This window comes from Adiantum capillus-veneris, chromosome 23 (assembly GCF_014529385.1).
Source record: "Adiantum capillus-veneris isolate H3 chromosome 23, ASM1452938v2, whole genome shotgun sequence".
Classification (NCBI taxonomy): Eukaryota; Viridiplantae; Streptophyta; class Polypodiopsida; order Polypodiales; family Pteridaceae; genus Adiantum; species Adiantum capillus-veneris.
In genome coordinates, this window is record NC_140953.1 from 88868229 (window position 1) to 88882355 (window position 14127).

Consider the following 14127-nt stretch of genomic DNA (forward strand, 5'->3'; position numbering starts at 1 on the left):
CACATGGTGCATAGTTTCCAATTACAATGTGCCTCATGGATGGTGACATGTGCACCAGTTATTTGTCTTATACGCCGATGCAAGACCTCCTTTAACAATGCCAATTTTAGAATAATTGCACCAATAACATCTTACTGATAACTATGTGTTGCATGACCACATCCTTAGTCATTAGAAGGTAGAAAACTAACATAATAGCATCGGAAAAAAAATCGAGTACATTGAACCCAAAAATCACATGCACTAATATTCTCCATGTAAAGTTCACAGAGAAACAAATTTATTGAATTTTTATAAATCACATCAAGCTAGGCATGTGTGCCTCTTGTTTTATGGATAAAGCTTTTGATCACATGCTGTAGAGTAGTCCTAGGATTATGATGTGCTCATCAAAGTGCAAAAATTTGATGGACAAACATCATATTTGTCCACCTTGTGGTTTGTAAGGTCTACATGAAATTCTCATTAATAAGTTCAACATCACAAGCTAGTATCATCTTTTGGAAGCCCATGCCTTAGAGACCATGAGGATTTCTCTTGTTTTAGAATACCCATGTCATCATTTACAAAAAAGCCGGTATAAGCTCCTTTGAAGAATGCAAAATGGTAGCAAAAAATTCAGGCCACCCTTTACAAGAGGGTCAAATGGTGCCTTTCTATCTGGGTGCATGCAAGAATATGCCTAAAGCTATTTTTTAGACCCCCCTTTCAATAGCCCGAGGTCGATGAAAATAAGGGAGATAAGGTGTCACCCCTTGGTGGTGAACTTGGTGGAACCAATCTGCCCACAGAAAGGAAAGCTGTCTTGCATGTTACAAGCCAGGGCCCTGCAGCTTTGCAAGGTGCTTCTGTCTCTATCCAAGTGTGGTAGATTGGTTATACCAGTTCCCTCTTCAATAACAGGTCTTGAGTTCAAGACTCGTTGGATGGATCTTTGAGTTCTCTTGGGATTGTTTCTATTATGTTGAACTTCTCTTCTTCTATCATGGTGGTGTAAAGCATTAAGGGAAGCCAAAAGCAAAATGGCCCTGTTCTGATCTTTGAAAAAAAAATACCCCTAGCTTGCCTGCCTTTAGCAAACAACCCGTTGTTTGCTACTTCAAAACTGACCCACCAAATTTTTCTAACAATACTGATGACACTGCTACTTTATGGAGGCAGGTCTTTGGCTCAACAGTTTCCATCCTATCTTCTTCTTCAACCTGTCATGTGACACTAGGTACTTCTCCTCGCTCGTGTTCACAACCAATATCTCATCATTCAGGTTTCGACTTAAAACTGTGCATGTCCATCCATTTTGCAGCCTCTTTTCTCTTACATCCTCTCTATCCATGCTCGCCATCAGATGCACCAGAGCTTCATGGAAGTCTGGCTTGACGACAGTTTTTGTCCCTTGTTGGAATGATTCTTTATCACAAGTAGAAGCACCTATCGATGCATGTGACCCAAAAGTCCCCGCATTGACCTGGTTTTCTTTGATGTGCTTTATGTGATGATGAAGAATCCATGGATGACCTGAAAGAAATCAAGGTAAAAATCAGCACAATTGACAAACACACTTGCATACATGTAAAACATGCACACATGGATGCCTATACTATATAGCACTTATGCAGAATATTGATTGTAAATGTACATATACACACACGTGGATGTGCGCCAAAAATCAAAGTACTTACTTAGCGCTTGGGCAGGAGTTATCCTCAATTTGGCACTGGGATGGAGCATTTTGGCGATCAAATCTTTAGCTGATGATGAGATTTCGTCCCATGGTTTTGAAGGAAAACTCAGCTCACCCTTTTGGATAGCTTTATAGATGCGTTGCTCCGTCGCACCCCAAAAAGGAGGGACACCACTAAGAAGCACATACATGATAACTCCAGCACTCCAGATATCGATTTCCTCAGAATATTCCCCTTGTAAAACCTCAGGGGCAATGTAGTAGGAGCTTCCTGCCATACCAGAGAACTTTTGTCCTGCATCAGGAAATATTGATCACGAGACATAAGTGGAATGTTTTTTCCTAATCATAAGCAAGAAAGAATTTGACAATTAATAGATCAGCATAGTGCAAGTTTGTGACTTTACCGGAAGAAAACTCCAAAGCGAGACCAAAGTCAGCCAGCTTGATCGGGGATGTGTCTGAGTCCTCAACTAAAAGTATGTTCTCTGGCTTAATGTCACGGTGCATGATGCCCATCCGATGACAATATTGCACCGTTTCCAGTAAGCTTTTCATCAGGAACGCAGCATGGGCCTCAAAATAGCACTTCTTCTGCACAATCCTCTCATAGAGCTCACCCCCGCAACAGAGCTCCAATATAAGATGAATAAAAGCTTTATCTTCAATAACATCATGAAGTCGGACAATGCAGCCTGACGATTGGGAATTGGGACTGGAGAGGTGCTTCATGATGCGCACCTCACGAATGACGCCTGCCACATCACTTTCATTGTTGAGGCGATGCTTTGAAATGGACTTGCAAGCAAATGAGGCGCCTGATGTGTGGCAGGTGCAGCTACGGATAATGCCGTACTGTCCCCGGCCAAGCTCAGGGCCAAGGGCATATAGAGAACCGAGGTATGAGTGGGTGCTGAAGGGAAGGATGGGGACGAAGGACGAGTTGTGGGTATGCGAAGGAGAGGACAAGTGATTAGGGTAGCTATGGAGATCTGTCTCAGAAGCAGTGATGAGGCAATTGCCCATCGTGGGTGTGATCACCGGCGACAGGCAATGTACTTCTCTTTCTCTTGCACAAACGGGCGATGTCCCTCTACAACAGACACAGATGGAGAGAGTAAGAAGTAGAGCTGACCTGATGAGGATGTTTGGCGTCTGCGCGTCGTCTCCCTTTCTTAAAAGAGGAATGAAGTCTTGAAAATGCGAGCTTATTCGACATGTGCCTCACAGAGAAACGTGCAAACGCAAATCCACAACAATGATGGAGTAGGTAACACGGCGCACTCTACGGAGGTTTGGCCATGGCTTCTGAAATTCTGATTCGTTCGTATATCACGTTTGCAAAATGCTTCTCTTCTGCGTCTTTTGAACTTTCTACCCACGAGCTCGATTTCAACCGGCCCCTTGAAAAAGGTTAAACCAGAACCCTATCATTTCTGTCCCTCTCTCTCTCTCTCCATCAATTCTTGAATAACATGTGCTCTCTCTTTCTTTCTCTCTCTCTCTCTCTCTCTCTCTCTCTCTCTCAATTCTAGAATAACATGTGAGAGATTGTATCTACACCACTCTTAGTTAGTCTACATCTTCCTGTTATAACGTCACCAAGCTAAAACTTGCACATGACATACACAATTTGAGTGTAATGGCTTCTTTCTATCGACAACAAAATATGCAGGCGTGTAAGTTGTTTGTACGTATGCAATTTGTGTTTAAATATGTATATCGTCCTCGTGGATTGCTAATTTTGTCTAGTATGGTCACTCAAATATGTCAAGATTACTCTATTTTATGCTAGTTTAGTACTTGGGTTTTTCGATGTGGTCTTTTGACCCATGCTTAGTGGTCCTCTATAGGCCAGACTCCAAACAAAATACCCTACAACGGCCTTGTTTTTATGGGGCATTGATGAACGGAACATCCAAAGCTAGGACGCAAGGGAATTTTGCAATTGAATGTAGCTCCAACTCCCTACTCTCATTTAGTTTGCCTTTTAGTCCTAACTCCTCAATGTGCTTCACTGACCATCTATTTTTGGGGAGCTTACACTATATGAGATTTGTATACTAGCAAAGCTTCTACCTAGTGTTGCAGAGGAGTCAGGACTATGACATTTTGGACTATCGATTTGTTTGTTTAGACCTTGAGCAAGCAAGGTTGCATGCATTGACTACTTTTTGGAAGCAGTGTTTGGGAAAAGTGTGCCTCAGCTTAGCCGTGAGTCGGTTGAAAAATCAAAACAGCTGATTGAAGGGAAGGAAAGAAGGAGAAAAGCCGCTTGAAAATTTTAAAAAAATAGAGTTTAATTGTTAAAAAATGCCGATTAGTTTGAAAAAAATCCTCTTTCAATCCATCCTAAAGGGGATTTTGTACGTTTGTGAAATTGATTTTTCTCGAACACTGATTAGAAGGGTAGTTGTTGTAAGGAAAATGGTAATACTTGGTCGAGGCTCACTATCCACGTGAGAACAAGAGCCAGGCCAAATGGCATCCATGATCCACCATGGCCTCTTGCTAGATTGGAAGGGAGACGTGGGTGTTAAGGAGTGTTAGAAGGGTTGATACCTCTTAAAGGTTCCAACTTTGAATCTCATTAGGAGGGCATAAAAATTTTCAGCTTATAAAGTCTAGGGTCCAAACTTGACATGTGGGATAAAGGAGGTCTCACATGAGGAATTTTTTAAGGTTGTGCATTGGACCAAAAGCTTTGCTTTGAACAGGGAAAGGCTACAATCATCTTTGCCCGGCCTTGACAAGGACTTTGGATTTTTTGGATATGCAACACTTGGAAGGAGTGTTTTGTACATTTTTGTGTATCATGATCTTTTCCACATCCAGTGAGTTTATTTTAATCAGATAAAAACTCAAAACAGAAAACAAACGAGAAAAGAAGACGAAACACAACTTTTTCTTGATTAGCCCGTTCAAACTCTTCTTGGCTACGTGACACGTCTACTTCCTTTGAGTATTTTCTTCTTGAAAGGAAATCTTGCCTCTTTGACAAACGGGAGCTTCCTTTTGTCCCCATTAAAATAGCCACTAGTAAAACGGCATCGCCTTCGGCGGTGGCATGGCCCTCTTACCCTCAAGCTCCTCATTCTTGACAAATTTCACAAAAGAAAATCAATAAAATTACTCTCTCTCATTAGAATATAGATATATTGCAGTTCACTTCCCACACCTAGAGAGAGAGAGAGAGAGAGAGAGAGAACACGTAGCTGAGAACCCAAGCTGTGGAGGAGTCGAGAACCCCGTAAAAGACAAAAATGCACTTGAGTTGCAGTAACCTCACGAAAAGAAGCAGTGTTGAAAAGCTCTCGCTTGCTAGAGTAGCACCGAGATGGAGAAAGAGGAAGAGGCCTTGAAATGGCTATAATTGGGGAGCAGATGTGGATACATTCGCTCTCTCTCTCTCTCTCTCTCTCTCTCTCTCTCTCTCTCTCTCTCTCTCTCTCTCTCTCTCTCTCTCTCTCTGAAGCATCCTAGATCAACCGTGAAGGGGCAGCGCAAGGAGGGGGGCGGGTTGTTTGCTATGGCGGCAGGTCTCAAGGAGCAAGGTGGGGATCCTTATCAAATGAATTCTTTAAACATGAGTTCTTCTTCTTGCAAGCTCCTATCAGCCCGTTGCCCTCTCTGGGCAATCCCTGTACATCTGGAGGGAGGAAGCTCGTTGATTGAGCTAAGATAAGAGAGAGAGAGAGAGAGAGAGAGAGAGAGGGGAGAGGGAGGGAGGAAGGGAGGTGTCCGTGTGTTGGTTTGCGAGCACTACAAAGAGCCCGGTTGATGTGAGGAGTGTGTACGTGGCGACGTGCTCTCTCTATCTTGCATAGTTGCGGTGATGGGATGGATGGCCAGCTACCCTGCTCGCACGCCATTCATTAACACACACACAACATATATAATTTCAAACTTGTTCCCAATTACTGAAAAAAGTCTCTCTCTCTCTCTCTCTCTCTCTCTCTCTCTCTCTCTCTCTCTCTCTCTCTCTCTCTCTCTCTCTCTCTCTCTCTCTCTCATCTGCGCACTCTACGTGCGTCGCCGAACTCCAGATTACAGTGGTTGGAGTAAGGAGTGATTGCCACTTGTCAGGGGGGAACCGGAATCCCTACCCCTTTTATTATAGGGGAAAATAAATCCATCTGAAATAAAGAGCTATGTGTGCGTGTTGAGTCTGCTTCTCTCTCTCTCTCTCTCTCTCTCTCTCTCTCTCTCTCTCTCTCTCTCTCTCTCTCTCTCTCTCTCTCTCTCTCTCTCTCTCTCTCTCTCTCTCTCTCTCTCTCTCTCTCTCTCTCTCTCTCTCTCCCCCCCCCCTTCCTTGCATGCCCTTTGAATAACAGGTCTTGAGTTCAACTCTCCTCATCCGATAGATCTTTAAGGTCTCTTGGGATAGTTTCCTACGACGTTAAAATTCTCTTCTCTCTCTCTCTCTCTCTCTCTCTCTCTCTCTCTCTCTCTCTCTCTCTCTCTCTCTCTCTCTCTCTCTCTCTCTCTCTCTCTCTCTCTCTCTACTTGCATGTGCTTTCTTTGCCTTCATGAACCTCTTGGTGAGTCCCACATGGCGGATTGTGAGCCACCGACTGCAATTGTAAAATCCCGGCTAGGTTTTTAGCTTGCCTTCAAGAAAACCATAAAATTTCCACAGATTTTAGTGCAGTTACCGGCAAAAGCTTCAAAATTTGATTTAAAACCCGGGAGAATTTAAAGTTTGACTGGTTGAGAATGAGAAAAATGTATTTTTCCAGCCCTGGCTCGCACATGCAGTGAGGCATTCGTTTTGTCTGCACCTGAAATAGCTTTTGGAACCCCCCCCCCATCCCGTTCGAGTGTCGTTCAAGTGGCAGAACCTTTTCTTCTGTGTTGCATCTTTTTGCATTGGTGGGCAATAGAAGAGGGATGACCTCATGCATGTGCGCAAGCTATTGATCAATGCGACGATGGATATGGTGGCCGACTGATCGTTTTTTTGATGCATGTGTGTGCCCTCTCTGTGTAGCACACGAATTTGTCTTAGATCCTTGCATAGAGATCCAACATGAGTATATGCCTAGCAAAATTCTCGACTGATCTTCATCTACATCATCATCACCAGCATCGTCGTTTTCATCATCATCGCCCTCATCATTGTCCTCAAAATACAATCGGGTGCCCTACTCTGTGTGCATAATCTGCTGGTGAAGATGAGGCTCGCGAAGGAGCTTCTCATGAAGTTTTTTATTGCATTCTCTCTCTTCTCTCTCTCTCTCTCTCTCTCTCTCTCTCTCTCTCTCTCTCTCTCTCTCTCTCTCTCTCTCTCTCTCTCTCCCCAGTCCGCACAGTGTATGATGATTGCTCTCGCGTGTCACTCGGCACTATTTCACATTATGTAGGGCACACTTGCCTGAATTTTGAAACCTACCAGGTGAAGGTCGTACTGACACGTGGGTAGGGGGAGGGGCCGGAATCCCTTCCCCTAATCTTTGAAGTTCAAGATCATCTCTCTAGTCATGAGAGCCCAAAAGTGTGAGAAGTTAGAACCTTGCGTGGCCAGTCGACCGGCTCTTAGGTTCAGCTCGCTCTTCAAGCTGCCTCACATAGAAACCCTCTACAGTCTAGATTCTAGATGCACGTTACATGATACACCTCTCCTCCAAAAAAAAAACCGAGAGCGGACATCTTCAAGACACAGGGCCCACGAGACTCGGGTCATGCAGCTCGCAAACTTGATCAATACTCGCCACTCTTTCCCTACTCTTTAAAATTCAAGCTCATCTCTCCAATCATCAGAGCCCAAAAGTGTGAGAAGTTAGAACCTCGCGTGGCCGATCGACCGGCTCTCAGGTTCAGCTACAGATCGCTCTTCAAGCTGCCTCACATAGAAACCCTCTATAGTCTAGATTCTAGATGCACGTTACATGATACACCTCTCCCCAAAAAAAAACCCGCGAGCGGGCATCTTCAGGACACAGGGTTGACGGGACCTGGGTCACGCAACTCGCCAGCTTGATCAGTACTCGCCACTCTTTCTCCTACTCTTTAAAATTCAAGCTGATCTCTCCAATCATGAGAGCCCAAAAGTGTGAGAAGTTAGAACCTCGCGTGGCCGGTCGACCGGCTCTCAGGTTCAGCTACAGCTCGCTCTTCAAGCTGCCTCACATAGAAACCCTCTACAGTCTAGATTCTAGATGCACGTTACATGATACACCTCTCCCCCAAAAAAAAAAACGTGAGCGAACATCTTCAGGACGCAGGGCCCACGGGACCCGGATCACATAGCTCGCCAGCTTGATCAGTACTCGCCACTCTGAGCTCTCTATTCTCGAGTCTCCTTTTTGACAATTGAGATCCATTTTTGAGTGCTTAACACGTAATTGTCACAAATTACCTCGCAAAAAAAAGGCAATTATATCTAAAAATAAGGAAGCAATTCATCTCCGAAACCTATATGACCAACCCAAATTCTACTTTTAGCATTGAAAAGTCTTCTTATGAAAAGCTATAAATCTCACAACCTGGGAGATGTGAAAGGCATTTTGGGAATTTTTGAAATTTGAGGGATATTTTGGGAATTTCCACGAATTATTAGAGGGGTGTTCTAATGTCGAGACGCAACTTAGAGACAAATGGAGGGTGGGGATGTTGAGGGCATCAAGGGTGGTGCAGTAGGAGAGGCGAAAGGTTTAAAGAGCAGGTTTTGAGGGTGGGAGCTCCATTAACGGTAGCCTGGATGTTGGCACCTTATCCATTTATTTATCCTTTTTGGTGGTGTGCATTTTGGTCGGTTCTAGCTCTATTACGGCATCGTGCTGGCAATCCTCCGTTTGTCTCGCCTGAGGCTCAAAAAACGCTAGCCGACTCTCTCTCTCTCTCGCTCTCTCCCTCTCCCCCCCCCCCCCCCCCCCCCCAGTGTGCGCACACAACAACCACGTTGTTCCTCTGTTTTCGCCGGAACTGCAGGGCACACACACCGGTTGAAGGTGCTCACGACATGTGTCCGGGGGGAGGGCCGAAATCCCTTTCCCCATTATACTTAGTATAGATGAATTGCTCATCTCTTTGGTCTTGGGTTCCATATCAGTGGGCTTAAGTGTGCTACCAAACCATGTTTGTCTTCAAAACTTTGTGGACATTTAATTGCTTAGTCAAGGCTCTATGGGGCACTTCTTTTCACTTCTCTCTTGGTGTGTTTATCTAATCCCGTACAAAATGTCGCATCTTCTCAAAGGCAGACGTCTTGGAGTTTTTTTTTTTTTTGCCATACTCACAATTGTGAGTGGAGAGAATTTATATAAACTTGAAAAGAATAGGATCACCCTCAAGCACTACATGTGCCTTGGGCTGCATTGAGCTGCAACCAGCTTTGCCTCGAAGTTTCGAAGGTTTCCACTCCTGATAAAGGTAACAAAATACGCTGATTTGGGTGCGCCCCAAAATGGTCTGGCTTTGAAAAATACGCCCTCCAAGTATCAGGTCATCTGTAAAGAAGATAATCTTCCATGCCTTTCATACCCATTTGCAAACTTTAGCGGCCAGTCCCCCGAGGTAGGGCAGTTGCTAAACAAATGTAGGGGGTCCTCAGAAGCCGATATGCAACCCATGCAAGTGTCAGTGTTGATCCCTCTAATGCAAACCTTAATCCCAGGAGGCATGGCTCCCCAAAGCACCTTCCATATAAAAAGCTTCATGTATTTAGGCCATTTGATCTCCCATATGGCATTAACACTCCTTTGCAAACGCTCTTCCGACCATGTCCATTTTGCATTAAGGGCTATGAGGGGAATGCATGCAAGATCGCAATGGTCGACAAAACAGAGGAAGATGACGATTCACAAATTACACGTGTGTGGGAGCATTCGGTTCTACGGTGTTCTATGCTGGAGAATCCCAATCGTGCCACAAAAGACAATGAATGGAACCCTAGAATTAACTTCCCTGTCAAAAAGGTGAATTTTTGCACACTTCATGCTTTTATTTGCATCATTGATCATTTATTGAAGCTTCATATTGATTATGCCTTTACAATGAAGCTTGCGGAGAGGTCTTTTGACTATCTTTTGGCCAATGCCAGGCTTTCTAGTTTCTCTCTGACCATAAGACAGGTGAAGGTGATGATGACAACACTTCCAAGAGTCTACTGATTAGAAGCCTTTCATGCAAACCCAAATTATGTTGAAGTGCTAAAAGCTCCACATTCTTCCAACAAAAGTTTCTAGCATCCCAAAGGTGAGATAGTTTTGAGATCCCTTTGTTGCTTACCTGGCGAGCAACTTCTCACCTTTTTCTTCATAAGAGAAGCTGATCTCTCCTACTGAGAGCCTCTCTCTGACATAGTGGTAATGCACCTCAATGTGCTTTGTGCGAGCATGAAAACCTGGGTTTCTTGCAACTGCCAATGCGCTTTGACTTTCGATGTAGATTGTGTTGGGAGTGTCCTGTCCAACACCCAAATCAGCCATAAGGCATTTGAGCCATACGCACTCAATCATAGCTATAAATACTACCTTGTACTTAGCCTCATAACTAGAAGTGGCCACAGTAGGTTGCTTCTTGCTCAACAATGATATGCATGAATTACCAGGCATGAAACAAAAACCACTTGTGGACACTCATGTGTCAAAACAACTAGCCCAATCTGAGTCTGAAAAAGCATGTAAGTCTGGCAGTAATGATCCCGCTTGTGATAAAACAAGCCAAGACTTAAAGTGCCAGTCAAGTAGTGGAAAATCCTTTTGACAGCCTGCAAATGCTTGGACCCTGGGCTATGCATAAATTTGTTGACCTTGTGAGACTGCAAACCAAATATTCAGCCTTGTTTTGCATACATAAATGAGGCATCCAACAACAATTTGGTAAAGAGTGACATCTGCAGGATCACCAACATCATGAAGACTCAATTTCAAACATGTTTCCATGGGAGTGGCAATAGGTTTGCAATCCTCAAGTCCAAACTTACATAGCAATGTCTCCATGTAACTTTTTTCACACAAGGTAATACCACCATCACACTACTTAAACTGTATACCCAAGTAATGATGCAACATCCCCAAATCTTTCATCTTGAAAGTAGCATTCAAATTAGTTTTGAATTTAGCAATATTTCTCCCATTTGGTCCAGTGATCAGCAAATCATCCACTTAAAGAACCACAATGAGAAGTACATCACCCTCATGCTTTACATACATTGTGCTTTCAATTGGACTGTTATATGAAAGCCTTGTTTGATCAAATGACTGTAAGCCTTCTCATACCAAGCATGAGAAGATTGCTTCAACCCATACAAAGCTTTGTTACATTTGCACATCTTGTTCTCTTGTCCTTTCTTGACAAAACCACGAGGTTGTGTTACATAAACTTCCTCAAATATGTCACCATTCAAGAAAGCAATAACAATGTCTGAATGATGTACATCCCAACCAAAATGAGCTACCAATGCACATAGAAAATTCACATTAGTCATACGACAAGTGGAAGGCAAAGTCTCTTCATAATCTATGCCTTTTTGTTGTGCATAGCCATTTGCAACAAGTCAAGCGTTATAGTGATCAATCTCACCATCCAGCTTGCGTTTCAACTTGTAAATCCACTTCGTACCAATGGCCTTTTTGCCAGGAGGTAAATCCCATAAAGTCCATGTGTCATTTTCTTTAAGTGCATCATATTATAATTGCATGGTAGCCATCCAATTTTTTGAATTATGTGCTTCATTAAAAGGTAGAGGTTCCTCAACATCATGTAACAACTAGACACAGCCAAAGCATAACAATCTGATGCATAAGATGCATGGCAAGAACCTAAACAAATTTGACTAGACAAAGGTGTAGTCAATTTACTGTCACACAAAGTATGTACCTGCCAAAAATTTTGGCATACCTCTAGCCTGCTCATTTTCAGCCCTTTCCTCATCAAGTACATCATGTACATTTGCATCAATGATAGGCTGATCTGTAACATTTTGAGAAACCCCCATAGGTTGTACATTTGCCTCATTGGAATTTACATTCGAACTTCCACCACTAAAAAGAGGAAACAAAGTGTCATAAATATCATGTGAGCTTACATTACTATCTCTAGTACATGATAGCAAGGGCTGAACAGAATCTTCCACAAACACAACATCCCGTGAAACCAAAATACGCATTGTTTGTGGATGATACAACCTGTAACCTTTTCTTTTAGCACTATAACCAATAAAAATACATTTGACAACCTTATTATCCAACTTTTTTGCGTTGTATGTGGCACCAAAGCATATGCCAAACAACCAAAAACACGCATGTGCTCAATAGAAGGCTTTCTATCATGTCATGCTTCATATGGAGTCATATACTGCAAAGCTTTTGTAGGACACCTCTTAAGTACATAAGTGGCACACATGATGGCCTCAAGCCAAAATGAATGTGGTAAAGCTTGACTTTTGACCATACATCATGCCATTTTAAATTCATGAGACATATACTCTCCCCCTCGATCAAATCGGAGGGTGCCCATAGTACATTTTGAGACATTTTTAGCCATAGCTAGCAATTGTTTGAAGCACATAAATACTTTGGACTTAGCTTTAAGCAAAAATACCCATGCATGCCTGGCTGCAACCTGCATGTGGCTCTAACTGAACCATCCTTTGGAAACTTAGAATGATGCATCTTACCCAAAATACAGCCTTTGCAGACATGTTTGATAGGTGCTTCAAGAGGCGGCAAAGAAGCAACCATATCAGATTTTCGGAAACGCGGCAAACTGGCAAAATTCAGATGAGAAAAATGTGCATGCCAAAGTTTTGCATCTAAAATAGCCTTTGAATATAAAACTGCATTTGCAAAATTATGCCCACACTTGTCATACAAAGTGAGCTTATACATCCCACAACATACTATGCCAAATGCAACAATTTCATCACCAAAACTGAGATCATGTATTGTACATCTGTCATCCACAAATTTGACTACAAGACCAAGTCTAGCAAGTGCAGATACAGACAAAAGATTCTTCTTGATCCTAGGTACATAAAGCGCATCAATAAGTGTGAAAGAACTACCATTTGCAGCAGTAAGTAGAATCTTTCCAACTCCTTGAACCGGGTAAGAGGCATTTTAAATTCCCATGAGGGATAGACTCAAGAGAGTTAAAAAAATCATGATGTGAGGTAATGTGCTTTGTAGTACCATTGTCAAAATAACACACATGTGAATTTGAAGCAACTAACATGCATGCATCATGGACAACAGGATTATAGGTACACTCTACTAAAAGCCCATTTTGCATCAACAGCAACATCAACATCACAGTCTCCTTTCACAGAAGACTCAACAATAGTTGAATTTGTAGTGGAACTAGCATCTGCAGTGGAGCCACCCTCTTTATTCTTAGCCTCTTTGGCCTTCAACCTAGGACACTGCTTGATCAAGTGATCACTAGCTTTGCAATAATGGGAACGCGTATTCTTTTTTCCCTTATCACCAAAATTTCTAGACAAATTTTTGCCAGCAAAATCATTAGGAACATGTGATTTTCCGTTCGTAGAAGAACCATGAGAAGTGGTTGCATTACCTGTTACCACCTTTTCTTTGAGCAACAATAAAGGCATGTTGAACTACATGCTGTCTACTCTAGTTTTTTTGGAAAGCGACTCTTGCAACAGCAATGTGCATAATGCATCAAACTTGACAACTTCAATATTTCCTTGGGTCATAAGTTTCCAAGTACTAGCAAAAGTCTAGTAAGAATCTGGCAAGGCATTAAGAACAGCCTGCACAAGGAAATTGTCTGAAATGACTTCTCCTATAGAAATAAGTTGCTCATTGATATCCTTGACACCAGCAAGGAAAGTGTCCATGTCATCTTCCTCATGCATAATCTTCGACTCCAGCTCTTTACGCAGCAATGCAATTTTTGCCTCATTGCAACTTGCATAAAGACCAGCCAGAATATCCCAAGCCTGTTTTGCAGATTTGTTGAACGAATGTGAGGAGTAATAGTGTGCTTCACAAACAACACAATCAATGCATGAGCATGAGCATGCGCATCTTTTACATCCCAAAATGAGCTTCTTCTATCGTAGGCAAAACAACTCTAACAGCAACACTCCTTGCAACAAGACCTGCAACATCCTCAACATCGCCTACATCCTCAAGACATGACGTACATCAATGCATTGCACAATATTCTAGACACCCTTTAACACAAAAACATGTTGCATCATGTATTTCCACATAGGGTAATTGTCCCCATCCACCAATATGTCCTCAGCAGCAAACATCTTGAACACATCTGTGATGGTAAATGATGCACCTATGTGAAAATTGCATGAAAAGAGGAGAAGGAAAGCGGGAACAACATGTGCTATATAGCACAAGCCATAGAAGACTGTAAGGGACCTATTGGGTAAACAAAAATGGCACGGACAAAATTCTACACAAAATGAAGAAATAGCGTGCATAGTACTGCCTATAGCCCAAATTAGAAATATGAGCAGA

The 14127-nt window shown here is 42.7% G+C and overlaps 1 protein-coding gene across 1 annotated transcript; it reads right to left on the bottom strand.

Annotated features, from left to right (window-relative positions):
- Positions 1-239: 239 nt before the first annotated feature.
- On the bottom strand, positions 240-2988 carry LOC147428131 (calcium-dependent protein kinase 29-like). Its single transcript, XM_086496452.1, has 3 exons — positions 2089-2988; positions 1680-1976; positions 240-1515 (listed from the first exon to the last, which is right to left on the bottom strand). Exons 1-3 carry the CDS (start codon positions 2705-2707, stop codon positions 1145-1147), a joined length of 1287 nt encoding a protein of 428 aa, XP_086352578.1. The 5' UTR covers positions 2708-2988; the 3' UTR covers positions 240-1144.
- Between the last annotated feature and the right edge of the window lie 11139 nt (positions 2989-14127).

Excerpts from the sequence above, each read along its gene's own strand:
- LOC147428131 (XM_086496452.1), bottom strand. The coding sequence starts at position 2,707 with ATGGGCAATTGCCTCATCACTGCTTCTGAGACAGATCTCCATAGCTAC. Across the intron at positions 1,977-2,088 it reads CGCTTTGGAGTTTTCTTCCG|GACAAAAGTTCTCTGGTATG; the intron begins GTAAAGTCACAA and ends TTCCTGATGCAG. Across the intron at positions 1,516-1,679 it reads AACTCCTGCCCAAGCGCTAA|GTCATCCATGGATTCTTCAT; the intron begins GTAAGTACTTTG and ends GATTTCTTTCAG.